Genomic DNA, 24,959 nt, shown 5'->3' on the forward strand with positions numbered 1-24,959 from the left:
GCCATATTCTTAAAGGCGACGGTCACACACTGAATGCCAAAGGGCCTAACATAACCCTGCCCTTGTACTGGCCACACGCATGAAAAATGGCACACAAGCCTGACCAGTGCTTGCGGGCTTTCCCATATGGTCTAGCGGTCAGGATTCCTGGTTTTCACCCAGGCGGCCCGGGTTCGTCTTCCGGTATGGGAAGTTTGGCTTGTCTTTGCTCCCCTTATCGAACAGCCAGAGCTTCTGTCTATTACGGAATCGCTTTTAGCCAGCAGTGGAGCTGCAGCAACCTGATAGGTTGAGGTTCTTCTCTTTCCCTGCATACCTTCGATAGCTCAGCTGGTAGAGCGGAGGACTGTAGGTGGAACGTTGGCAATCCTTAGGTCGCTGGTTCGACTCCGGCTCGAAGGAGGTCACTTTTCACACTCAAACATTTTCTTGGCCGCGCTGGAGGGCAAAAGGAACGTTCCCTGACCGGGAATCTAACCCGGGCCGCGGCGGTGAGAGCGCCGAATCCTAACCACTAGACCACCAGGGAAGGGCTGTTCAGCCTGTCTCCTCAAGCCTGCCTGTGGGCCTCTACCAGATTTTGCTGCAATTTCTCAAGCAAAACCGCTAAGGCTAGCCTTTTCCTCTTGGAGAGGAGAGAGTCTCTGACCCTGGATCACAGTTCTTCCACTGAGAAACTGTCACATGCTCCGTGAGAACATCCTAACAACACCGCAACTTTCAATTCAATCAAAGCAGCTTGCAAAAGACAACAAGGAGAGCCCAGCCGTGCTCTCAGTGCCAAGAGGTGCCTGACTCACTCCGCTTTTTGTTTTCAGCCCTTCTTCTGCAGAGCATCTGGCGAAGGAGCTCCAGGTTGACAGAGCGCATAGCACAGAGTGTCGTCGTCTCTGAGGTATGCCTGGCTTTTTGAGCGGCCAGCCTTGCACTGTTTTAAAGTAATTTGCTACCCAGCTACGTTAGCCACGCCAGGAAGACAGAGATCCCTAACATGTGACGCCTCCGTCTTCAAGCTTTTCATAGCAGACCCCTCATCGGAGCGCTTCCTTACGTTGGCACCAGGCCTGTTAATGGCATGAGAAAAAGTTGATGTTGCGACAGGCCCCGCTCCAGGCGAACACCACCAAGATGCGTGTAAACACCAGGGCGCCTGACCGGTGGGCCAGTGGCGCAATGGATAACGCGTCTGACTACGGATCAGAAGATTCTAGGTTCGACTCCTGGCTGGCTCGATCTGCCTCTTTTGCTTCGCTATCAGCCTACAGCAGTTTTATTAGTTTGTTTTATTAGCCCATAGTTTTTGACTATTGGTATTGGAATGGTTAGTTTTTTTTTTTCTTGTAAACTGACAGTCCAACCATAGGCCGTTTTGTCAGCTAGATAGCACCTACCATACAATACCGTGCGTGCTTTCAAATGCATCGCATAAGCACTGTCACGGGGACCTTGCTTTAATGACCAGTTTATAGTATCTTTTTATGCAAACACAAGAATGGGAGAGAGCTGCACCCCCTGGGAGAGACAAATGACATCTCCCTCCATCGAGTCTGGTACAAGTGAATTCAGTAAACAATCCCTTCGGAACATTGCCATATTCTTAAAGGCGACGGTCACACACTGAATGGCAAAGGGCCTAACATAACCCTGCCCTTGTACTGGCCACACGCATGAAAAATGGCACACAAGCCTGACCGGCGCTTGCGGGCTTTCCCACATGGTCTAGCGGTCAGGATTCCTGGTTTTCACCCAGGCGGCCCGGGTTCGACTCCCGGTATGGGAAGTTTGGCTTGTCTTTGCTCCCCTTATCGAACAGCCAGAGCTTCTGTCTATTACTGAATCGCTTTTAGCCAGCAGTGGAGCTGCAGCAACCTGATAGGTTGAGGTTCTTCTCTTTCCCTGCATACCTTCGATAGCTCAGCTGGTAGAGCGGAGGACTGTAGGTGGAACGTTGGAAATCCTTAGGTCGCTGGTTCGACTCCGGCCCGAAGGAGGTCACTTTTCACACTCAAACATTTTCTTGGCCGCGCTGGAGGGCAAAAGGAACGTTCCCTGACCGGGAATCGAACCCAGGCCGCGGCGGTGAGAGCGCCGAATCCTAACCACTAGACCACCAGGGAAGGGCTGTTCAGCCTGTCTCCTCAAGCCTGCCTGTGGGCCTCTACCAGATTTTGCTGCAATTTCTCAAGCAAAACCGCTAAGGCTAGCCTTTTCCTCTTGGAGAGGAGAGAGTCTCTGACCCTGGATCACAGTTCTTCCACTGAGAAACTGTCACATGCTCTGTGAGAAAATCCTAACAACATCGCAACTTGCAATTCAATCAAAGCAGCTTGCAAAAGACAACAAGGAGAGCCCAGCCGTGCTCTCAGTGCCAAGAGGTGCCTGACTCACTCCGCTTTTTGTTTTCAGCCCTTCTTCTGCAGAGCATCTGGCGAAGGAGCTCGAGGTTGACAGAGCGCATAGCACAGAGTGTCGTCGTCTCTGAGGTATGCCTGGCTTTTTGAGCGGCCAGCCTTGCACTGTTTTAAAGTAATTTGCTACCCAGCTACGTTAGCCACGCCAGGAAGACAGAGATCCCTAACATGTGACGCCTCCGTCTTCAAGCTTTTCATAGCAGACCCCTCATCGGAGCGCTTCCTTACGTTGGCTCCAGGCCTGTTAATGGCATGAGAAAAAGTTGATGTTGCGACAGGCCCCGCTCCAGGCGAACACCACCAAGATGCGTGTAAACACCAGGGCGCCTGACCGGTGGGCCAGTGGCGCAATGGATAACGCGTCTGACTACGGATCAGAAGATTCTAGGTTCGACTCCTGGCTGGCTCGATCTGCCTCTTTTGCTTCGCTATCAGCCTACAGCAGTTTTATTAGCTTGTTTTATTAGCCCATAGTTTTTGACTATTGGTATTGGAATGGTTAGTTTTTTTTTCTTGTAAACTGACAGTCCAACCATAGGCCGTTTTGTCAGCTAGATAGCACCTACCATACAATACCGTGCGTGCTTTCAAATGCATCGCATAAGCACTGTCACGGGGACCTTGCTTTAATGACCAGTTTATAGTATCTTTTTATGCGAACACAAGAATGGGAGAGAGCTGCACCCCCTGGGAGAGACAAATGACATCTCCCTCCATCGAGTCTGGTACAAGTGAATTCAGTAAACAATCCCTTCGAAACATTGTCATATTCTTAAAGGCGACGGTCACACACTGAATGCCAAAGGGCCTAACATAACCCTGCCCTTGTACTGGCCACATGCATGAAAAATGGCACACAAGCCTGACCGGCGTTTGCGGGTTTTCCCATATGGTCTAGCGGTCAGGATTCCTGGTTTTCACCCAGGCGGCCCGGGTTCGACTCCCGGTATGGGAAGTTTGGCTTGTCTTTGCTCCCCTTATCGAACAGCCAGAGCTTCCGTCTATTACTGAATCGCTTTTAGCCAGCAGTGGAGCTGCACTGCCCTACAAAGCAAAAAGGCAGTAACTACGCAGAGTGCAGAACTGAGAAAAATGACTTTAAAGTTATCCTGTCATCCAGCCTAAGTAGTTGTAGGTAGATTATTGGACATGTGGCTTTTTTGTTACTTTATATTAGTTTTATTTTTGTACATATCAATCCTCATTTTTAATTTGGTATTTTACCCCTATTTTGCAGTTACTGTATTCTTGCTTTGTATTACTTACCAAAAACGTGGCACCATGCCAAGGAAAAAGGCAGTAACTACAGATTCTCCAAGAACTATTTTGCCACAACTTGGGCTCTGGGTGTGTTAGATATATTACTGTATTTTACTGTATTTGAAATAATTGGAACCATTTGTTTTTCTGAACATGGATATACCAAACCCAAATTAATTTGACCATTTTAGGTCAATATTTTCCACCCGGAAGCTGTTCTGGTGCTGAAACGGCTGCTTAAAGTCTCACATTGCTAAGCTGTATCAAGGCCCAAATGGGGACAATTTATTTTGAATAGGACCACATTATTATGTGTAAGTATTAGATTAATGTGTCTCTGGGGGTGTTTCTCAATCTGTAATGTAGTATCTGCTATACCTACAAATCACATTCATGTTAAAGCATTGCAAAACAACTTTTCTTTGGAGCAATATAGGCAAGTTAAACTCCAATTCAACAGAGCAAAACAAAATCATGTTGCCTAAGTGTTTCTAACGCTTTTTGTACTCTTATGATGATAACTAAGATAAACAAGTTGATGATTTTATATGGTGCAGTATCTGTTTCAGTAGGTTTATAAACATAAAGTACTGAATGAAATGAATACATGGGACAGATATTTCAAATTAGTAAACATACATTTAATAATAGATTGTGTGTGTGTATATATATATATAAATAAATAAATAAATAAATAAATAAATAAATAAATGAATGAATGAATGAATGAATAAATAAATAAATAATGATGATAATAATAATACAAATAATTGATGAACACCACATTTCATATGGTTATTACTCCTCATCCTCCAAAACATTGCTCACAGGCAGGGAATACCAGAACACCCTCCTGTTTGGTGGCATGAGGTGACAAAGATTACAGAGGATGTCTCTCTTCTTGACCTCCTCAACCCCTCTATTCTGTGGTCGCAAAAGAGTGGGCACCTTCAGCGAGAATTTCTTCATGAGGAAGTCCAATTCCATAAATTCATTCTCCGTATGGGACAGCTTGTAAAAGAGGCTCTTGGAGCCACGCCGCACCTGTATCTCCGCCATCTCCCCAAGCTTTGGTGCTTGCGCTTTCTTGACCTTGACGGTGGAGTGGCCATCCCTCCAATCTAGCACATTGGCATTCTCCAATTTGATAACATCCACCTTCCTGGAGTTGGAGCTTGCCACAACACTCACAAAGTCCTCAAAGTCGTAGACCACACCACCTGGACGGCTCCTCATTTGCTGCTCGACACCATGGTGGAAACTGTCTGCGCTCATGAACGTGTGTCCCCTCTCAAAAAACTTTAGTGTGATGTCCTCCTGTGAAATGGTGTCACTGTTCACAAGAGTGACAAGTGAGGATAGAAGGCACCAGTTCTTATTCTGTGCACTGCAGTTGTCCACCCAGAATATGGTGTGGCGTACATCCCGCTCCTTCTCCAATGCAGTTGTATATGCTGATGTAATTTCCGCGGCACTTCGCCCAGCCATTCCCTCGTGCCACAATACAGAGATGGTGTTTTTTTTGTTTGTTTTTTTCCCCACTGAGGCAAATGTTTCGTGGTATGCCACGATGCGACGAGTAAATACTGCTGACTTGACTCCTGGCATCCGTGGCAGCATTATCACCTTCTGGAGGTCCACACTCCGAACTGATGTCATGTCCGGCCAGTCCCTCTCTGCATCTGCCTGGTAGCTTTGGCGGCTCTCTAGGGCAGACTGCTTATGTTTGTTCCACCTTAGGCACTCTGGGCAATCTGAGCTTTCAGTCTCCCCTGTGTGGCAGTTCACATGTTCTGCATGTTCCAAACAGTCCTCACATTGCTCCTCCCCAAGTTTGGCAAAGCTGATTTTTTTGTCTTTTACCATCTTCCTGTATGCTTCATAGGAGCAGGCGTTTCCTTTATCCAGGTAGTCTGAATGCATCATCTTAATTGTGATGTCACTTGGCAGGTACCGTCGATTTGGGGCATGCTCCCGTCTGTAATGGCTCACACAAGGATGGAAGGACTCAATGTGGTCATCAAGGGTCTTCACGTCTATCTTGTTGACTGCAGCCTGCCTTCCTCTCTGGTCCTTGGATGGAACCAGTGGCCTGGTGTTCGACTTCCCCATCATGGAAATAACGAGACTGTCATTTTTAGGGTGGTAGCCCAATGATGACAGGAAAAACATTTTGCAGACCTGTCTTGGCTCTCCTTTCTGGTTTTGCAGGCGGTAGATAAATGAGCGGCCACGGCGACTTTCTGGGCCGGTTGTTATTCTTTTGGTTGGCATTGGGGTAACTGAGTAAAACATCCATGATCGTCTTTCTGTGTAGGTCATCTCCCAGTACTGACTCCATATCTCCCTCCGTCTTTCCTCTGAAATATGGTCTGTACACCTTCTTCGACATTTGGCACCACATGGCTCTCTCATTGGTGGTCGACGTGATTCAACATCAGGCTGTGGCCCTGGCTGTGGCTCTGGCTGGGGCTCTGGCTGGGGCTCTGGCTGGGGCTCTTGCACTTGTTCTCCTGGGTCTCCAAGTTCCACTTCAGTCTGTGCCATCGTAGGGGTTGGGACATAATCTAGGTCTGTAATGTCATCATATAAGCTGTCCACGCTGGTGGTATCCAGGAAAGTGTCCAGGATGGTCCACTCCATTGTTTCAGCGGGGGGCAGGACTTGCTGCCTCTTTGATGGAATACCTACATGTGTATCTTAAATGAAAAAGAGAGAAAATTAGTGGCATGAATGTAAATCCACATCTGTCTGTGTCTGTCTGTCTGTCTGTGTAGGCTACTGCAACAAATTATTATTATTATTATTATTAGTATTATTAGTATTTATTATTAATTATTATTATATGGACCTACAGGACAACATCTTCACTCTGATCAACATATGTAGGCTATATATCGATGTCTGTATATCATAATATTTAATTGTACAGGGAATAATTTTAATAAAGTTTAATTAATTAATAAATGCCTAAATAATGACTAACACAATAATAAATTAATAATTTTTAACCCTTAATGAAAATGAAGAAAGAAAAGCCAACATACAAAAAACGCAGCCTGGCTTTATAAGTTACATTAGGTTGTAAGTTGTATTATCCTACAATAATAGGATAAAACAGAAGCTTGCAGTAATGCAGAGGGAAACATTTTCATAGGTTAATATAATTAAGGGGAATCCAAATTAAATATATAATTTTATATTTAGAAGAACAAACCGTGCAATAAATAAATGCTTAGGAACAGGAACCAATGTGTTGAGCCTGAGCGCTAAGGGGGGTCGTAAATAACTGCCGACTCGCTCTGCAGAAGTTTGTTTTTGTTGAAAGCATGATGCTTACAGTAAAGAGAAAGGTGTCAGTTTTGCTCACAACTCACTAATTTCTTTAAACAGCGGACATAGTCTTTAAACAGCGGACATAGTCTTCAAACAGCGGACGCGAAGAGAGTGCGTTTTAAGTTGAACAGACACCTGTTGCCGTTTCTCTGTCTGTTCGTTAGTAAGATAATTCGAAAAGTACTGTACGGATTTGGATGACATTTTCGGACAACATGGGTATTAGGACAAGGAACAGATGACTACATTTTGGTGGTGATCCGGAACACGGGACATTTGGAATTTGTAATGCTACATTGACCGCGGTTATTATGCTCTCCGAGTGCTTTTCTAGTTATTGAATATTTTTCCACCGCTGATTGGATTATAACTTTGTGTCATGAACAACAAAATGATGACATGGCATCGGCGATGATGTGAAGTTACAGAGGATAAAGTTACAGCTAGGAGCAGGGAGGATCAGGGGGAGGTAAGCAAAGCTATTTGAAACATCGCCTGTTAATTAGCATAATGCTTTCTGAATGGACCTCTGAGAGGAAGTCCCGCCCTGGCGGCTGACAGGTGTTTATATTGTGATAGCCTAGCCTCTAAATGTTTAATCTGTCACTGTTACTTACCATTCTCCGGGTATTTTCTTTTCAACGCCAGTTCGACCATCTTCTTTCCCCTGCTTTGTGCCATCTCAAACAAAATTTGTGGGAAGTTAGAAGGGTGAAATCGCAAATGTTAAAACCGTCTCGTGAGGATGCCGCTAAATCAGCTGTGTGTGTTCACCATGGAAACAGTAACTGCGCTGCGTAGCAACACGGTTATTTTTTGTTGGGTAAAACAAAACAAGAATACAGTAATGGATGTTACTGTACTCATGCTTTGTTTCACTAGGCCTTTTTGCAGTTACTGTACAAACGACTACCATTTTTCACCAAAACGACACACATTTGAGATAATATTTTTTGTCACATAACAAAGGATGCCTTGAATGTCATGAAAATGATAATAACTCATTTTTGACCAAAAATGCAGTTACTGCCTTTTTGTTTTGTAGGGCAGTGCAGCAACCTGATAGGTTGAGGTTCTTCTCTTTCGTTGCATACCTTCGATAGCTCAGCTGGTAGAGCGGAGGACTGTAGGTGGAACGTTGGCAATCCTTAGGTCGCTGGTTCGACTCCGGCTCGAAGGAGGTCACTTTTCACACTCAAACATTTTCTTGGCCGTGCTGGAGGGCAAAAGGAGCGTTCCCTGACCGGGAATCGAACCCGGGCCGCAGCGGTGAGAGCGCCGAATCCTAACCACTAGACCACCAGGGAAGGGCTGTTCAGCCTGTCTCCTCAAGCCTGCCTGTGGGCCTCTATCAGATTTTGCTGCAATTTCTCAAGCAAAACCGCTAAGGCTAGCCTTTTCCTCTTGGAGAGGAGAGAGTCTCTGACCCTGGATCACAGTTCTTCCACTGAGAAACTGTCACATGCTCCGTGAGAACATCCTAACAACACCGCAACTTTCAATTCAATCAAAGCAGCTTGCAAAAGACAACAAGGAGAGCCCAGCTGTGCTCTCAGTGCCAAGAGGTGCCTGACTCACTCCGCTTTTTGTTTTCAGCCCTTCTTCTGCAGAGCATCTGGCGAAGGAGCTCCAGGTTGACAGAGCGCATAGCACAGAGTGTCGTCGTCTCTGAGGTATGCCTGGCTTTTTGAGCGGCCAGCCTTGCACTGTTTTAAAGTAATTTGCTACCCAGCTACGTTAGCCACGCCAGGAAGACAGAGATCCCTAACATGTGACGCCTCCGTCTTCAAGCTTTTCATAGCAGACCCCTCATCGGAGCGCTTCCTTACGTTGGCTCCAGACCTGTTAATGGCATGAGAAAAAGTTGATGTTGCGACAGGCCCCGCTCCAGGCGAACACCACCAAGATGCGTGTAAACACCAGGGCGCCTGACCGGTGGGCCAGTGGCGCAATGGATAAAGCGTCTGATTACGGATCAGAAGATTCTAGGTTCGACTCCTGGCTGGCTCGATCTGCCTCTTTTGCTTCGCTGTCAGCCTACAGCAGTTTTATTAGCTTGTTTTATTAGCCCGTAGTTTTTGACTATTGGTATTGGAATGGTTAGTTTTTTTTCTTGTAAAGTGACAGTCCAACCATAGGCCGTTTTGTCAGCTAGATAGCGCCTACCATACAATACCGTGCGTGTTTTCAAATGCATCGCATAAGCACTGTCACGGGGACCTTGCTTTAATGACCAGTTTATAGTATCTTTTTATGCGAACACAAGAATGGGAGAGAGCTGCACCCCCTGGGAGAGACAAATGACAGCTCCTTCCATCGAGTCTGGTACAAGTGAATTCAGTAAACAATCCCTTCGGAACATTGTCATATTCTTAAAGGCGACGGTCACACACTGAATGCCAAAGGGCCTAACATAACCCTGCCCTTGTACTGGCCACACGCATGAAAAATGGCACACAAGCCTGACCGGCATTTGCGGGCTTTCCCATATGGTCTAGCGGTCAGGACTCCTGGTTTTCACCCAGGCGACCCGGGTTTGACTCCCGGTATGGGAAGTTTGGCTTGTCTTTGCTCCCCTTATCGAACAGCCAGAGCTTCTGTCTATTACTGAATCGCTTTTAGCCAGCAGTGGAGCTGCAGCAACCTGATAGGTTGAGGTTCTTCTCTTTCCCTGCATACCTTTGATAGCTCAGCTGGTAGAGCGGAGGACTGTAGGTGGAACGTTGGCAAACCTTAGGTCGCTGGTTCGACTCCGGCTCGAAGGAGGTCACTTTTCACACTCAAACATTTTCTTGGCCGCGCTGGAGGGCAAAAGGAACGTTCCCTGACCAGGAATCGAACCCGGGCCGCGGCGGTGAGAGCGCCGAATCCTAACCACTAGACCACCAGGGAAGGGCTGTTCAGCCTGTCTCCTCAAGCCTGCCTGTGGGCCTCTACCAGATTTTGCTGCAATTTCTCAAGCAAAACCGTTAAGGCTAGCCTTTTCCTCTTGGAGAGGAGAGAGTCTCTGACCCTGGATCACAGTTCTTCCACTGAGAAACTGTCACATGCTCCGTGAGAACATCCTAACAACACCGCAACTTGCAATTCAATCAAAGCAGCTTGCAAAAGACAACAAGCAGAGCCCAGCCGTGCTCTCAGTGCCAAGAGGTGCCTGACTCACTCCGCTTTTTGTTTTCAGCCCTTCTTCTGCAGAGCATCTGGCGAAGGAGCTCGAGGTTAACAGAGCGCATAGCACAGAGTGTCGTCGTCTCTGAGGTATGCCTGGCTTTTTGAGCGGCCAGCCTTGCACTGTTTTAAAGTAATTTGCTACCCAGCTACGTTAGCCACGCCAGGAAGACAGAGATCCCTAACATGTGACGCCTCCGTCTTCAAGCAGTAGTTCATATACTACGGCAAGTGTCAAAAATGATTGATGGTGACCTTTGACCTACCACGCCCCCTTCGTTCCCCTCCCCCCACGGACCACCCAGGTTGTTCCCCTCCCCCACCGACCACCCAAGTTGTCGTCACCTTTGACCTTATGTATACTCTGGGGGTCAATATGAACTTTGAGGTTAAATGTTTGAAATTCCGGTGATGACTTTTGACCTGTGATTGTTTTCTGTAGTGATCAAATGAAAGACTGATGGTTTTGAACTTTGACTCGGCAATTTGAGCTGTGATTTCAGGGAGGTCCAGACCACGTGAGGTGCTTTTGCATTCCATGGCAGATCAGTATAAATATACCTAGACATGCAACAAATAGAAAAGAGCTGTGAAATACCTGAACATGTCGCATTTAAACTCAGCTAAAACCCCTAAGAAACATTGGTACGACGATATGCCGGGGGCGCTGCCTTTCGCTCCGAGAAAGCCTCAAGGATATGTCAGCTTGACAAAATTTCTCCATGAAAATAAGGACTGTCTGACAGCTGAATTTTTAATGAATAGTAACCGTGTATTCGGTTACATATTTCATAAACCATCTAGAGTCGTGAGGCTCTACACCACGGACAAAGCTGAAGAATTTATACCGGAAGAAGACCCATGCGTGACCTTTCACGATAAAGACTGGACACTGTTTTACAGTCGTGTCTGGAAGGATCTGAATGATCGTGTGAGCTCTCCATTGTACGTCGGAGAGTGGGATGGGGTGACCCCCAATACCCGGTACCGGGTAGTCGGCAATCATTATGATAAAAAACAAAATGATTGTATTTTCATCTTCTGCTGCGACGAAAAGGCAAAGCTTTCTGATCGGACGGCCCCGATCATGAAGAATGAACACCATGATCTGTACAAGATGCAATTTTTGATCAAGTGGTGTGACGTTAACCAGCTGAGTACTATTTTTTCAACCATAAACAAAATGTTCAAATGGTGTGAGATGGAGGAGGGGTACAGCAAAATTAAAGTACAGCTGTTTCACCCCGAGAGATGCGCGCGCAGCGGGGTATACGATTTACCATCCCCGCCCATTCACTACGCCCATAAAAGTCTGTAACCAAACCCCCTCCACAACCATTTATAAAACATGGCTCAAGACGGCGGTTCAGAGCTCGGCTACTTCTATGAGCCTCCTAACGATAATGCTACAGACCCTATTCTACCAGATACCACCGGAACAATAGATGCCAACACTGGTTGGTTGGACAAATTCTGTACCGAGCTTGGTTATCGCAACCTGAGCTTCCTAACCGGGCTTTGTGGTACCGCTGCATCCTCTATCGATAAGAATGACGACGCTATAGACGGTTGTTTCACTGACGTCGGGTTCAAAATTGTGAAAGCTACAGTGGTGGTGCTGCTGCAACACCTCATCGACGGTAAACAAAAAGAAGAATGCCAGGGCTGTGCTACGAATCATCCTAGCCAGCTGCAACACTCCTGCCTGTTTGAACCAGCCACATACTACTTTGACACACACTTCAACGAGCTCACCAGCAAACTGTTTAAACCTGATCTGCGAACTGTTATAGCCTACGCACTACGGTGTTTTGGGCTAAAGTCCCATCCTCAGCGGATTCACGGAACGGCCGGTGCTATTCTGCACGAATTACGAGACGAACCATTCATCACTGCAAAGCTGCAAGCAATCAGGGAAAAGCTCCTTGACAAGTCCTGCAAGAAAATCGTCTACGACGCCGTTGATCTCTGGCAAAGAGCCCCCGTCGTGAATGGCGAGTAACCAAGACAAAGCCAGCATGGGTGGTGAATGCAGCCGCAAGAGCGTCATACAATGTCTGTTTAAACAACATTACAGAAGGCAAATGACAATGCTGTTGGAAAAGATAATCGAAGATGCATGCCACCCCGATGATGCCGATCATGAGGAAGACAAACGTGCAAAAACTCTCAAGAATCAAATGGTCATTATAAGAGGTCTGTCCAATGCTTGGGATGAAATGGCCGACCTCTTTGTTAATGGTTCAGAACCATATTCTGTAATGATAAGAGATGTTCTTGATGTGATTTGTGAATCTACAAGCGACCTTCGTGTCGTCGACATTGTTTGTATCTGCACGTACGTAACAGATGTCTGTACATCGTTGACTTTATTAAATGAAACTTTTGACGGATATACTGTCGACATAGATGATATCATAAAAACAGCAGTTAACTATATGGTAGACCGTGATGTCAAGTTATGTAGAGAATTTCTTTTCTGGCTAGACTATGTATATGTCTAATGTAATATTTTAACTAAACATCCCTGTCACTCAATGTTTATTAACCATTGTATTTTTTACTAAATCATACTATTTTACTAACCATTGTATTTTTTACTAATGTCTTTGTTACTTAGAAAGTGATGACGTCTTATATGCCCTATACTTTCCCCTGTACCAATTTTCTTAATAAAAGTTTGATTTGTATCAGCCGGGCGTATTATTCTTTTGCAGATGATTGAAACGACAACATGTCAGAGCTCATGAAAAAAATTTATTACACTCCATCCAACCCTGGTTCTTTAGGAGGTAAAAAACGTCTGAAAGACGCCGTTTTTAACGATAGCGGGGTTCGTTTAAGCGATACAGAGGTTTCAGAATGGTTGTCCGGCGAGGATGCGTACACACTACACAGGACAGCGCCTGTAAAATACAAACGCAACAGAGTTGTGGTGTATGGGATTGATACCCAGTTTCAAGCGGATCTCGTAGACATGACGGCGTATTCTAAGGATAACGATAATAATAAATATCTACTGACATGTATTGATATATTTAGTAAGTATGCATGGACTCGGCTGCTAAAGAATAAGAGTGGTGCTGTGGTTACTAAAGCGTTTGAGTCTATACTCGAGGAGGGTCGTGTACCGCAGAAACTACAGACAGATCAGGGGAAGGAATTTTTCAACAAGCATTTTCAGGATGTTATGAAAAAGCACGATATTATTCATTTTGCAACAGCAACTGATTTAAAAGCTAGTGTGGTGGAGCGTTTTAATAGAACATTAAAAAGCCGCATGTGGCGATTTTTAACTGCTACGAATTCCCATCGTTACATGGACGTTTTGCAAGACATCACTGATGGATACAACTCCAGTTATCATCGTAGTATTAAGATGAGACCTCTGGACGTCAATAAAGAAAACGAGGGGACTGTGTTTCAAAACTTGTACGGTGATATAAAGAAGAAAGAGAGAGAGAAACGTATTTTTAAATATAAAGTCGGAGATGTTGTTAGGATTTCTAAAGTACGAGGTCCGTTCGCCAAAGGGTACGAACAGAACTACACAGAAGAATTTTTCACCATATCATCATGCATTCCACGTCAACCACCGGTCTACAGACTGTCTGATTATGACGGGGAGATTGTTGAGGGGGTTTTTTATGAAAAAGAGCTGCAAAAGATAATTGTGAGTAAAAATAAATCTTTTAAGGTGGAGAAGATTTTAGGCGAGAAAAAACAGGGTAGATCTACGCTCATGCTAGTGAAATGGTTAGGATGGCCTTCAAAATTTAATAGCTATATAGATAAAAAAACTCTGGTGGATTTACAGACTCCTTAAAACACTCATACGGACACAGTTCTGGTTCATTTAATGTGTAGCACTGTCATGGATGACCAAGGATTCTATGTTACGCTACCATGCAATGCTTCTTTGAGGACATATCCTGAAAACCGTATATCCAGCTACAGAACAAGGCTATCTACAGGCATTAACTTGAAAGGGAAATGGGAAGTCGGACTCGCTGAAATCGAATATCCTAGAAGCTGGTACTCCTTTAATGATGAAGACGGTATTTTCACACTACACACCTCACCGTTACCACCTCAGAAAGATTTAGTGAACCCCGGCGAGACCGTATTTAAAAAGCTATCAGGGTTTCTAGTATCGAGGAAACTGCAAATAAGCGGAGGGTTCTACGAGAAAATTCAAGATGTGATCCGCGCGATAAATACGGTGCTATCGCCATCAGGGGTAATCGGTTATGATCATTTAAAAAACAAAATCTATCTGGTTGCAAAACCTAACGTCTCAGTAAGTTTCTTTGGGAAACTAGCCACTATTTTTGGAGTTAAGGCTGATGATGCTCTCGGGCGTGCTGCCTACCATGAAAAGGCTGACTTCTCAACAAGCCTTATTACATATGCCCCTCATCAAGCCGACATCAACGCAGGGCTCTATACGCTATACGTTTACACAGACATCATCCATTACCAATCAGTAGGGGATTCGTACGTTCCCCTTTTGAGATGTGTACATATAACCGGGGAAAACAAGGATACAGTCAGTGTTAGATACGACAAACCCCACTACGCATCGGTCAACAAGGAGCTCATCACGGACATTACCATAGAACTAAAGGACGATCAAAACTGTGAAATACCATTTTCTTACGGGAAAGTTGTTATAAAACTACACTTTAAACCTGCGAAACAATCCATTCTTTAAAATGTCTCATTATTATAACCCCCGAGAGACGAATGCTGCCGAATATGTCAATTACTACCGAAATCAGGCCGGCGGTGGTCTGCCAGGATACTCAGGGGGCGGAGTCATGTATGGGGCAGGTCTGGGAGGGCTGTTCAGAGGTTTGTTTAGGATGGCTATACCATTTCTAAAAAGAGGGTTCAGTATAGCTAAACCGCACCTAAAATCAGCCGCTAAAAATATAGTAACAGATGTCGTCTCAAATGCATTGACAAGATCGTATAACGACAACGCTAAACCACAAGACGGGTCAGGTCTGATGGTCATGGCACGTAAGAGGTTGTCTAAACCACCGGGGGTAAGGAGGCGTGGTCGCACAATAAAGAGGAAGAAGAAAACAACACATGCACCAAAGAAATTCTCAGTCGTCCGCAGAAAGCGTAAGAAGTCTGTAAGACGAAACCTGTCGGTCAGGAGATCCATAAAAACCATTTTCTAACATGGCATTACTGCATCGCATGTCGGGGGAATGTATCAAGTCTGAGTTGGATTTATTTACAGTTCCACTGACTCAGACGGTTATTGAGAAAAACAGCTATGTAGAAGTACCCCCTTTATCAGCCATATCGGACAGCGCTCCATTGGAGTTTTATATACCTGGAAACGGCGAGGATTATGTGGATCTAAATAACACCTTGCTCTATCTCCGTCTTAAAATCACGTTGCCTAACGGTGATGACATCCCAGACACCGCCAGGGTTGGTCTAATAAACTACCCCGGTGCTACTATATTTTCACAAGTAGATGTGAGTCTCGGTGACCGTTTGATATCACAGAGTTCGAGCACGTATCCTTACCGGTGCATCATCGAGAGTCTCATCAATTACAGTAAAGATGCTCTGGAATCACTTTTCTCAGCAGGATTGTTTTACAAGGATACATCCGAGCATATGGACGCTGCCGACCCCACGGGGCGTAACACCGGATTGGGAAAGAGATCTCAATACACAAATGAGAGCAAAACAGTTGAGCTGCTGGCCCCTATTCACAGTGATATCTTCTTTCAGGAAAAATTAATGTTAAATGGGGTTGACATTAAAATACGTATGATCAGAGGTAAAGACGAATTCTGCCTGATGAAAACCGGGGATATAGCTTACAAATTAAAAATCATGTCAGCATCCCTGTTTGTCAAGAAAGTGTCTGTATCTCCACCCGTGAGACTGGGTCATGCGCAAGCTCTGCTCTCGACTACCGCTAAGTACCCCATAGACCGAGTATGTTTAAAAAATTTCTCCATACCAGCTGGGAGCCGCGTTTCAAATCAAGAAAATTTGTTCTTAGGAACACTACCCAAATCTCTAGTCCTTGCTATGGTCGATAATGACTCATTCACAGGTTCCTACAGGAAAAACCCCTTTGCCTTCAAACACTATGACTTGGAGTACCTAGCGGTATATGTTGATGGACAACAATTCCCTGCCAAGCCCCTACAGCCCGACTTTGATGCAGGGCTAGCTGTACGTGAATTTTACCAGCTGGTTATGGCATCCGGGAGGCATCTGAAAAACCAATCCCTATCTATCGATAGGAATGATTTCCTCAATGGATACGCTCTTTATGCCTTTAATCTCACACCTGATGAAGACTGCGGTCAGCACATATCTCTTGTCAAGTCCGGCAATATCAGACTTGAAGCCCGGTTCAAAAACCCTCTACCGCATACTATTAATTTAATAGTCTATGCCGTGTTTGACAGTATCATCGAAGTCTCTAACCGCAGACAGGTCCTGGTTGATTACTATTAAAATGAACACAGTGCAGCTGACGGCTATCTTGGACAAAATTATGTGCACCGCAAATTTTATCGGGGTTCTAGCCAGCGATCAACTACCAATAAGCCCTATAAGGACCTTACCAGCGGTGACTATAATTAATACGGACCCGTCCCACCTGCCGGGGGAACACTGGACCGCTGTTTATTTAACCGAGCACGGCCCAGCCTGTTTTTTCGACAGTTATGGTAATTCGCCTTACAGCGTCCTATTTCCATCAACCATCAAAAACTTTCTAGAAATCAATGACCCAACCATCGCATATTCTGCCAGACGTGTGCAGGATTTATCATCGGACATGTGCGGACAACATTGTTTGTTTTTTCTGTACCACATAACCAGGGGGTTCGGCTATAATGATGTGATGGAGCTCTATGGTGATGATTGTATTAAAAATGATAAAATGGTATCACTGTTTGTGAAAAGATTAAGACCGTATGGTTGTAATGAAAAAATGTATCCATGTATTCACTGTGTGCAGACTAGTAATGCCTCTATGAACCATGTATAAGAATCGATGTTGTATTTATGGTGATTATAAATAAAACTCTTTCAAACCATCATCTTTTAGAATCTTTTATTTCAATCTCAATTACACAACAATGCACATAAACATTAATATTAACAAAATCTCAAAACTCTATCCACTGTCTCCGGTCAATATTTGGGGATTTAAATGGTAGATCTTCAGACTGTGGAGATGAGGACCGTCGTTTTTTTTTAATCTTTTTAGAATGCAGACCGAGATCCAGAGGCGTTGTGACCGGTTTACTCTTCAAAGAATTAATCGTATGTCTTACATGATGATTCGGTACGGTAGAAAACGGAATGTTTAATTCAGCAAATGCATGTAGAAACTCTGACCATCCTAGAGGCCTTCGGTCATCCCGCACCTTGTTCGGGGCGGTGATATTTTTCAGTAAATCAAGCATGTGGGACCCAGGTATAGCTTTACCCCTGAACACAAACTCACCCGTCTCGGTCCAGCTGCTTACTCCTTTAGCTTTAGACAGTTTGTCTAATATGTATTTCGTGTTTTTCAAGCTCCTCATTGGCACATTCTTCAGAACTTCGGCCACAACATCTTCTGCACCTTCGCGGTCTTTTGAGTCAGAAGAGCGGGAATCATCTTTATGACTTGGGTCAGGATTCGGTAAAGAGAGCGTTAAAACGTTGGTCTCCCGATCACCTTGCTTAACGATTGTTAAAAATCTGGTCAGTATGTTTGTGTATAGTTTGACTTTTTCATGCTGATCCAAATCGGTCCTTAGTAAAATATTTCTTATCGATTTATCCAGATCATTTTCTACGACATGTTGAATATTCTCACGAACATTTCCAGTTTTCATGTTTTCCAACTGATGCTGTGGTACTAAATACATTTTCTCAGCATATTCCATCCTCACCTCCGTCCCGAAGTTATCAAACTAGAAATAAATGGGACTGCTACGCTTAGGAGCGGTAAAAGAAATCCCCCTGTCTGGTTGAAGACTTGCTTCTTGGCTGCTATAGCTATTTTTTTGTCTGCAACAAATTTTATTTCGCCTTTTCTCCTTTTCAGTTTGCGGTACTGATGTTGATTAATTGGGATTGTACCGTAGAGGATGTTAAGAGCCACTTCGCACAATGTTAAAATGAGTTCGTCAGATGCTGATTGTAAAATAAGTCGCCGTTGCTTGGGGGTAGCCTTATGTAGTAGTTTTAACAGAGGCAGATGCTTACATAGTCTGGCGGACATTTCTGCTGTTCAGGTTCTTCTTTTTTTCTGTAGATAAACCACTTGACGATCAGAAAGCAAATCCGTTCTGAGGCGATATTGTTCGGGTGTTTTTGCTTTATAGTCTATCATTAAATAACCGAAAGGTTGACTAGTAGCATCTCGATAGCACTCCATAAAGTATTTAGCATTTCCAGGATACATTTGACGGCCTAGCACAGCTACTTGATTGGCATCCCGGGGGTTTTTAAACAGTATTAAGTAATTTGTATTTAAGCTAATGGTACGGCTCGATTTACCTTGTACAAATAAATTTTGAGTGATATATATAGCACTAAGATTGCGATGATGTACATATTGAGTGAACACCCGTTCAATCTCGGCGTTTCCAGATGCTTGCTGCATCATATCATCGATGACGAGAAGGTTCACTTTGTTGACGGGTAACAGATAATCATCATTCAGACTCTGTGGTATTCCTTCCACAAATTTAATATCATACAATTTAAGTAATTCATCATACAGAGGTTGCCAACAATCATACAAAAAAACAATGTTTTCAATTTTTTTAGAAATAAAATCCATACTGTTTTCCAACAAAAGTTTCACAAAATAAGACTTTCCAGAATTCGATGGTCCTGTTATCACACAACTGAATGGATGTTGAAGTCTGAAATCAAAATCAGAGGCTTCCCTCGACCCCCGGTGCATCATCAGATCAGTAGCCATAAGGGAGAGTTGTAAAATCAGGCAAAAGTCTACGCTTATTGTACACAACCTTAAACCTTTTAACGACTGATTTGTTGTGCAATGTGAGAGTCTTTTTATTCCTCACAATGTTTTCAGAATGAGCCAGGATGTATTTTGCATCATCCGATGATGTCACATAGTTGTCAACCAGACCAATAAGACTGTCCAAACAGATAACTTTGGAATTTTTAGCATTTAGCGTTATGCCCTTAGCTTTCATGCATACTTTACCTTTGGCGGTGCGATACCCATAAGATTTTGGGCCGCTGGAGCAAAACTCAGTGATATAATCCCCATCATCTATTTCGTTCGTCAACTCGCCCAAATGATCCCCAAGAGGCGGGTCCCAATCCCCATCCCTAGACAGGAAAATTACACTATCTGTGTCGGAGTATAATAGCCGATCGTCGAGTTTGTCCATGAGTTCGTACAACTCCAGTCGGGCATGGGCCGTTGTAAATGCCCCTACAAATACATTAATATCATTAGTCTCAACATCATCTCCTTTCGCAGGTAGATGTTGGACAAGTGCCACATCGTCCGAGACAAATGAAAAATAGGACACAGTGGATGTTTCACCAAAAACAATTCTGGTGAATTGTTCGGGGTCATTCACAAGTGTCGTTTGCGGTAACCGTTCTCTCATAGAGAACCGGCCCCACAAACTGTTCAAGAGTAATTTGTTGATAGCCCTCTGGGCGGGGTTGTGTGTGATCTCGTTGGGGTCAAGTTGAATCCCCTCTTTTTCGTAATACTCGCGAATGTACGACTCTTTGTCACTGGCTGTAATAACATTCGACGGATACCCCGATGCCTGCTGCTTCAAACGCAAAAATGTCTTTACGTATTCACTAAACAGACTGTCTGACTGTTGTGAAAAGTGCCAGACTTCGTCTATTTTAGCTACTACATAGCCTTTCTCGATGGCTTTTAAAAGCTCGAGAGTGACCCAACAACCATCGAGAGCTCTATCCTCATCATCGTGGTTACAGACAGCCGTCTGGTTTTGAGCATGTGCGCATGTACGGCATAACGGGAACATGAGTTTCCCGTTGCATCTGTAAGGGAGAACCGGATGCAGTAATTTGCGGGGCGGATAGACTTTGGCTTTTATCAATCCGTAATAATTTTCGATCGGTTCGAAATCTTTGAAAATTATTTGAGGGTGACCGATCGGATAGCTTTTCCTAGCCTGACAAAACGGATATAAACTCGTGAAATCTACGTAGCTTATTTTCTCACCATCATTAGTTTTGTGATAGAGTTTATAAGCATTAGTTCGTCCTCCAAACAGAGCGTCTCGTGGCTTCAACCTCTCGGGGGCTGTATAAGTACTCATAAATTCCATCACATCAGGATCAGTCTTTTTCAGTTTGCCCCATTCGCACTCCCATAGCACCTCGATTTGTAAACCGTACGAGTTCTGTAGAATTTCAATCTTTTCATCGAACTGTCTCCTGAGAACACTAAAAGGTACTCTCGACAATGGATGCTTGTGGTGGGGCTCGAATCGACACGAATGCCCATGGTGAATACACCCGTTGTACTCTAACCCATGTTTCACACCATCCTGTTCGTAGTACCCATCTAAAAAGTAACGACCGATCGACACTTCACCGTGATTTACAGCGTGGTGAATGTCTACGTCCCTAGTCTTTTTTACAAACTCCAACCATTCGATCGATGCGTTTGAGTAAGTTTTACTCTGCCGTACATATGCATTATTATGTGTTAGAGCCAGTGTATCACGGTCAAGATAGTGCGTTTTGAACACACCCATGCTGCAGCTTGCTAACGTCGTGAACGCAAATGGGTCAAGTTGGGTGCATTCTATGAATGCCTCGCGGTATTTCATACATGCTTCGCGTAATAAAACGACATCGTTGACCCCATAATCATACAGCTGCTTCTTAAAGTCAAACAGTTGACCTGTAGTTGTACTGTACCACGCATCGAACTTTACCCTATCCTTGTCGGACATGTTATCGTAGCTGTAGTACTTTTTGTCAGGGTAGGGGCCTATATAGTGATCATTTTCGGCCGTGTTAAACACATGTGGAAAATAGCCTTTGCCGCTGCTGTATAAGTTTAAAGCATCAGGCATCTTAGACAAAGCCATTGGGATGAAAGCGTAGCTGTCAATATAACGTTGTTCATATTCGTCGTCATACATAAAGATCAATTTACAACCCTGCATTATGACATCGAGCGTTAACCCAGCTTTGCAAAAATACTCCAGAATTAGGAACGAGTCAAATCGGGACGCGTAATGGGCGATGAAACAGTACCCATTATATCGCGGCTGTCTGAACCGCGTGATTAGTCGTGCAATACAGTCGGGACCTTCGGCCACAAATGCCTTACCTTTAAAAGTAATTGCACATACGAAATTAGCCACGTGTTTACCGTTTTCATAACGAGTTTCGAAATCGTAGAATATGTATTTTTCGGTAAGCGCCTTGCGCTCAACGGGTTGTATGAAACATTGATGAGATGCGCCACTCGGAAGTATCTCATGGCAATGTACACAGCGTGAGGGTTCACATGTGTGTGGGCGTCTTGCGATGGTGTATCGTCTGTTACATAGTTTGCAATATTTTATAACATTGCATGGCACGAACTCTAGGTCTGGAACGTTTTTTTTATGCATCTCGAAACAGTAGCTGGACTTACAGAAACGTAGACAATCGGAACAATGCACTGTTCTTTTAGGGGTTCTGTAACATTCACTGTCATAACATACATTGCATACGTGCTTGCAGTGGTGATTTCTACGATTTGTGTAACCTTTATAGCAGAATTCACAGACATACGGAGCTCCGATGAATGCTGTTAAATTCAGTATCATATAGTAATGATCATCATGCAAATAGAGACAGACTGTTTTCGGGTGGGGTTCATCATTGTTTTTGTATGTTTCCAACGCTCCGGCATTTGTTCTGTAAAAAATGACAATTTTGATACCCAATAGGTTTTCGAACACCCCCACGTTATCAAGGCCGATTTTATCATGGATAGAGAAGCCTGCATCGTTGTGTATGATAGTCGCCAGTCTTTCTAACTCACTGTCGGGTGTTTGAGGATTGAGAAAATGCGCAAGACAGATAGAGAAGCATAATTTATTTGAGATATTCACCGGTGCAAATAACGCCATCTTTTTTTTCTTGATGACTTGATGAAGTGCTGTAGACGTGAGTTTGCGACGTTGTCCCCCACCACCTTGTCTGTTCATAGCTATGCTAGCATCGATCTCGACAGCGTCGTCCGACAAAATCCGATCGTCGCTTTGTAAAACTCTTTCAAATTGATCGAGAAACATCCCAACGTCGTAATTATTGCCGGGTGTTAAAACGGAATTAATGGGGGACTTCAAAGATGATGACGAGACGGATAAATTGATTAGACTGCCGTCACCACCAATATCTCTAGCAAACGATACTATATCGCTGAAGGTATCGTGTAAAAAATTGTGATAAGTAGCCAAATCAGTGGAGTTAATTTCTCTCAGATTCATGGAACGACGTAATTGTACACAGTTGAAACGATGTTTCGGTAATACGTGATATCCGTTTACAGTACCGCCATGACGAATCAACGTTTCAATGTTTGGGCGTCTAGCGGGGGATCTATCAGTATTACTAATAGTCGGCTGTTCAGACAGTGAATTACCTGTTGTGAGGGCAGAGTTGGTAGATAATGATTGCGCAACATCGTTGTTACCTGTTAGGGTTGTGGTGGTACTAGTCGATGGTTGCTCGGCATCTATGTCACCTGTAGAGAACATGGTATCTGTACATTTTGACCTAGGTTCATTATTCAAACCGCCCCCGTGTTGCGCTTCCTGTATACAGTAATTTAACAACTCCTGTAATCGTTCAGACAAATTGGTAATGGGGTATTGGTCTAAAAGCAACTCTAAACTGTTCAAATTAGTTCCATGATGTGTTGTATCATCAGTAAAATACATATCTATAGATTCTGGATACATATTTATAATTTCTTGTAATCTAGCGCACAGAACGTCATGGGTTTCAGCATCCATGTCACGGACAATCTGTAACAGGGCTGGGAGGGTATGGTCTGGATGACAGGAATGTACATCGTCTCTGCAAAAACATCTCTCGCTGGCCATTTTTAATATTTATTTAGTTCAAAACCAATATTGGAAAACAAAATTATGAAGTATAACAAAACTGACGTTTACAAATATGTAGGAAAACAAAAATCATAACAAAGAGAGACAATAAGAAATGATATTACAAATCACAAATGTGTAAAACAAAAACAGCTTCTATCTTTGCCCTTTTTTATGCAAAGCCCAAAGAATATCTACAATCATTTTTTTATCCCTACCCTGTTCAAGTATAGCTTCCTTTATAGCCTTACTAGTTTCATCATATTTTTTGTGCAAATCAGCAAAGCCAGTGACAATCATTTGATGATGTTGATTTATGTTGTCTCTTAATTCTATAGTATTAGCATTGTTAGCATTCAACCGGCTATCAATCACATCTAAACGGTTGTTTATCACGTTCAGTTTCTCTTCAAATAGGATCGCGAGTCTATTAATGGATTGTTGAATTAGAGCAGCATCATTCACGGGCTCTTCAGATTCTTCGACTTGTTCTTCACCTCCTTCAATTTCTTCTTCTGCTACCTCTGATGACGCGCCTTCACCTATTTCTTCTTCTGCTACAGCTGATGACGCGTCTTCACCTATTTCTTCTTCTGCTACAGCTGATGAGTTATCTTCTGGATCAGTGTCGTGAAAAGGATACGGTGTTTGACGACCTCTCACTGTTGTCTCGTCTTCACTTGACCAAGATGCGCGCTCCCACGCGTTTAGCTGTGAGTCAGACCACCTCGACAAGTCGTCAGCACTCCGTCTTTCTGTAATGAATAAAAAGCAAAAACTTAATTTAATGGATGACCATTGAGACTTAAATTGTCAAGAATGTTAAAAATGTATAAAGATAAATGTAGCTGCTATATACATATACCTTGATTTAGTACTGTCACACGACCCCTGACTGGGGTAGCAATGCCAATGATTCTCTTTTTCTGTGGAGGTTCACGCTCACTGACACCCAGCTGCTCGTCAGATGTGAGATCTATTGACTCATCAACTTGCGGTTGTGCTGATATAGTTTGTTCGATGATTCTCGATGTAGCCCCAATGGCACTGGTGCTGGGGGCCGGACGATCACATACGTCCTCTTCTTGCGTGAGATCTACAAAACCAGGCTGTGTGACCAGATCGATCAGTTCTAAATTTAAAATGAAGCAAAATATAGATTTAAAAAAAAAAAAAAAAAAAAAAAAAAAAAAAAAAAAAAATTATAATTATAATAAAAAATAAAATAAATAAATAAATAAATAAAAAATAATAATCATAATGAAATAAATAAAAAATCAAAATAGGAAATCAAAATAGGCATTAAAATATTAAAACAACTAAATAGAAATAAATATTTTCGAATTAGCATGTAACGTAAACAAAGTTGATTTTAGATAAAGATCACATAAAATGTATATTTACCGGTTTTTGAGTCCCCCATATCAAATGTAGGAGCTGACACTGTAAAATAAAAGCCAATGTAGACATTTATAATTTTCCATTTACCATGTACCAAATAAAAAAGATAGTAAGCGGTACTCACAAAAGTCAATTGAATCAAATGCAATCAGTTCGATGTTTGTACCTAGAGGCAGATAGATCTGTTACATTTCAATAGGTTTACATAAATTGTAAGTAATAAGAGTTAAACCAGCGATTCAAACAATTCAAC

General features: G+C 43.5%; 2 protein-coding genes and 9 non-coding genes across 11 annotated transcripts; 6 read left to right on the forward strand and 5 right to left on the reverse strand.

The window, feature by feature from the left end:
• Window positions 1-457: 457 nt before the first annotated feature.
• trnae-cuc (transfer RNA glutamic acid (anticodon CUC)) lies at window positions 458-529 on the reverse strand. Its single transcript has one exon. It is a non-coding gene; the product is annotated as a tRNA-Glu (tRNA).
• A 630-nt stretch (window positions 530-1,159) lies between these two features.
• Window positions 1,160-1,232, forward strand: trnar-acg (transfer RNA arginine (anticodon ACG)). Its single transcript has one exon. It is a non-coding gene; the product is annotated as a tRNA-Arg (tRNA).
• Window positions 1,233-1,708: 476 nt separating this feature from the next.
• On the forward strand, window positions 1,709-1,780 carry trnae-uuc (transfer RNA glutamic acid (anticodon UUC)). The gene has a single exon. It is a non-coding gene; the product is annotated as a tRNA-Glu (tRNA).
• A 265-nt stretch (window positions 1,781-2,045) lies between these two features.
• trnae-cuc (transfer RNA glutamic acid (anticodon CUC)) lies at window positions 2,046-2,117 on the reverse strand. Its single transcript has one exon. It is a non-coding gene; the product is annotated as a tRNA-Glu (tRNA).
• Window positions 2,118-2,747: 630 nt separating this feature from the next.
• Window positions 2,748-2,820, forward strand: trnar-acg (transfer RNA arginine (anticodon ACG)). Its single transcript has one exon. It is a non-coding gene; the product is annotated as a tRNA-Arg (tRNA).
• A 474-nt stretch (window positions 2,821-3,294) lies between these two features.
• Window positions 3,295-3,366, forward strand: trnae-uuc (transfer RNA glutamic acid (anticodon UUC)). The gene has a single exon. It is a non-coding gene; the product is annotated as a tRNA-Glu (tRNA).
• A 969-nt stretch (window positions 3,367-4,335) lies between these two features.
• Window positions 4,336-8,041, reverse strand: LOC137058183 (uncharacterized). Its single transcript, XM_067431385.1, has 2 exons — window positions 7,625-8,041; window positions 4,336-6,370 (listed from the first exon to the last, which is right to left on the reverse strand). Exons 1-2 carry the CDS (start codon window positions 7,686-7,688, stop codon window positions 4,470-4,472), a joined length of 1,965 nt encoding a protein of 654 aa, XP_067287486.1. The 5' UTR covers window positions 7,689-8,041; the 3' UTR covers window positions 4,336-4,469.
• Window positions 8,042-8,242: 201 nt separating this feature from the next.
• trnae-cuc (transfer RNA glutamic acid (anticodon CUC)) lies at window positions 8,243-8,314 on the reverse strand. The gene has a single exon. It is a non-coding gene; the product is annotated as a tRNA-Glu (tRNA).
• Window positions 8,315-9,490: 1,176 nt separating this feature from the next.
• trnae-uuc (transfer RNA glutamic acid (anticodon UUC)) lies at window positions 9,491-9,562 on the forward strand. The gene has a single exon. It is a non-coding gene; the product is annotated as a tRNA-Glu (tRNA).
• A 265-nt stretch (window positions 9,563-9,827) lies between these two features.
• trnae-cuc (transfer RNA glutamic acid (anticodon CUC)) lies at window positions 9,828-9,899 on the reverse strand. The gene has a single exon. It is a non-coding gene; the product is annotated as a tRNA-Glu (tRNA).
• A 5,469-nt stretch (window positions 9,900-15,368) lies between these two features.
• Window positions 15,369-16,676, forward strand: LOC137058879 (uncharacterized protein F54H12.2-like). The gene has a single exon (XM_067432378.1). The coding sequence runs from the start codon at window positions 15,369-15,371 to the stop codon at window positions 16,674-16,676; it is 1,308 nt and encodes a 435-aa protein (XP_067288479.1).
• Window positions 16,677-24,959: the final 8,283 nt, after the last annotated feature.

This window comes from Pseudorasbora parva, chromosome 22 (genome assembly GCF_024679245.1).
Source record: "Pseudorasbora parva isolate DD20220531a chromosome 22, ASM2467924v1, whole genome shotgun sequence".
NCBI classification, from domain to species: Eukaryota; Metazoa; Chordata; class Actinopteri; order Cypriniformes; family Gobionidae; genus Pseudorasbora; species Pseudorasbora parva.

What these genes read in the sequence shown, in the direction of transcription:
- LOC137058879 (XM_067432378.1), top strand. Translation starts at nt 15,369, where the DNA reads ATGGCATTACTGCATCGCATGTCGGGGGAATGTATCAAGTCTGAGTTG.
- LOC137058183 (XM_067431385.1), bottom strand. Translation starts at nt 7,688, where the DNA reads ATGGCACAAAGCAGGGGAAAGAAGATGGTCGAACTGGCGTTGAAAAGA. An exon ending in AAGAAAATACCCGGAGAATG is followed by an intron (nt 6,371 to 7,624) that starts GTAAGTAACAGT and finishes TTTTCATTTAAG; the next exon opens with ATACACATGTAGGTATTCCA.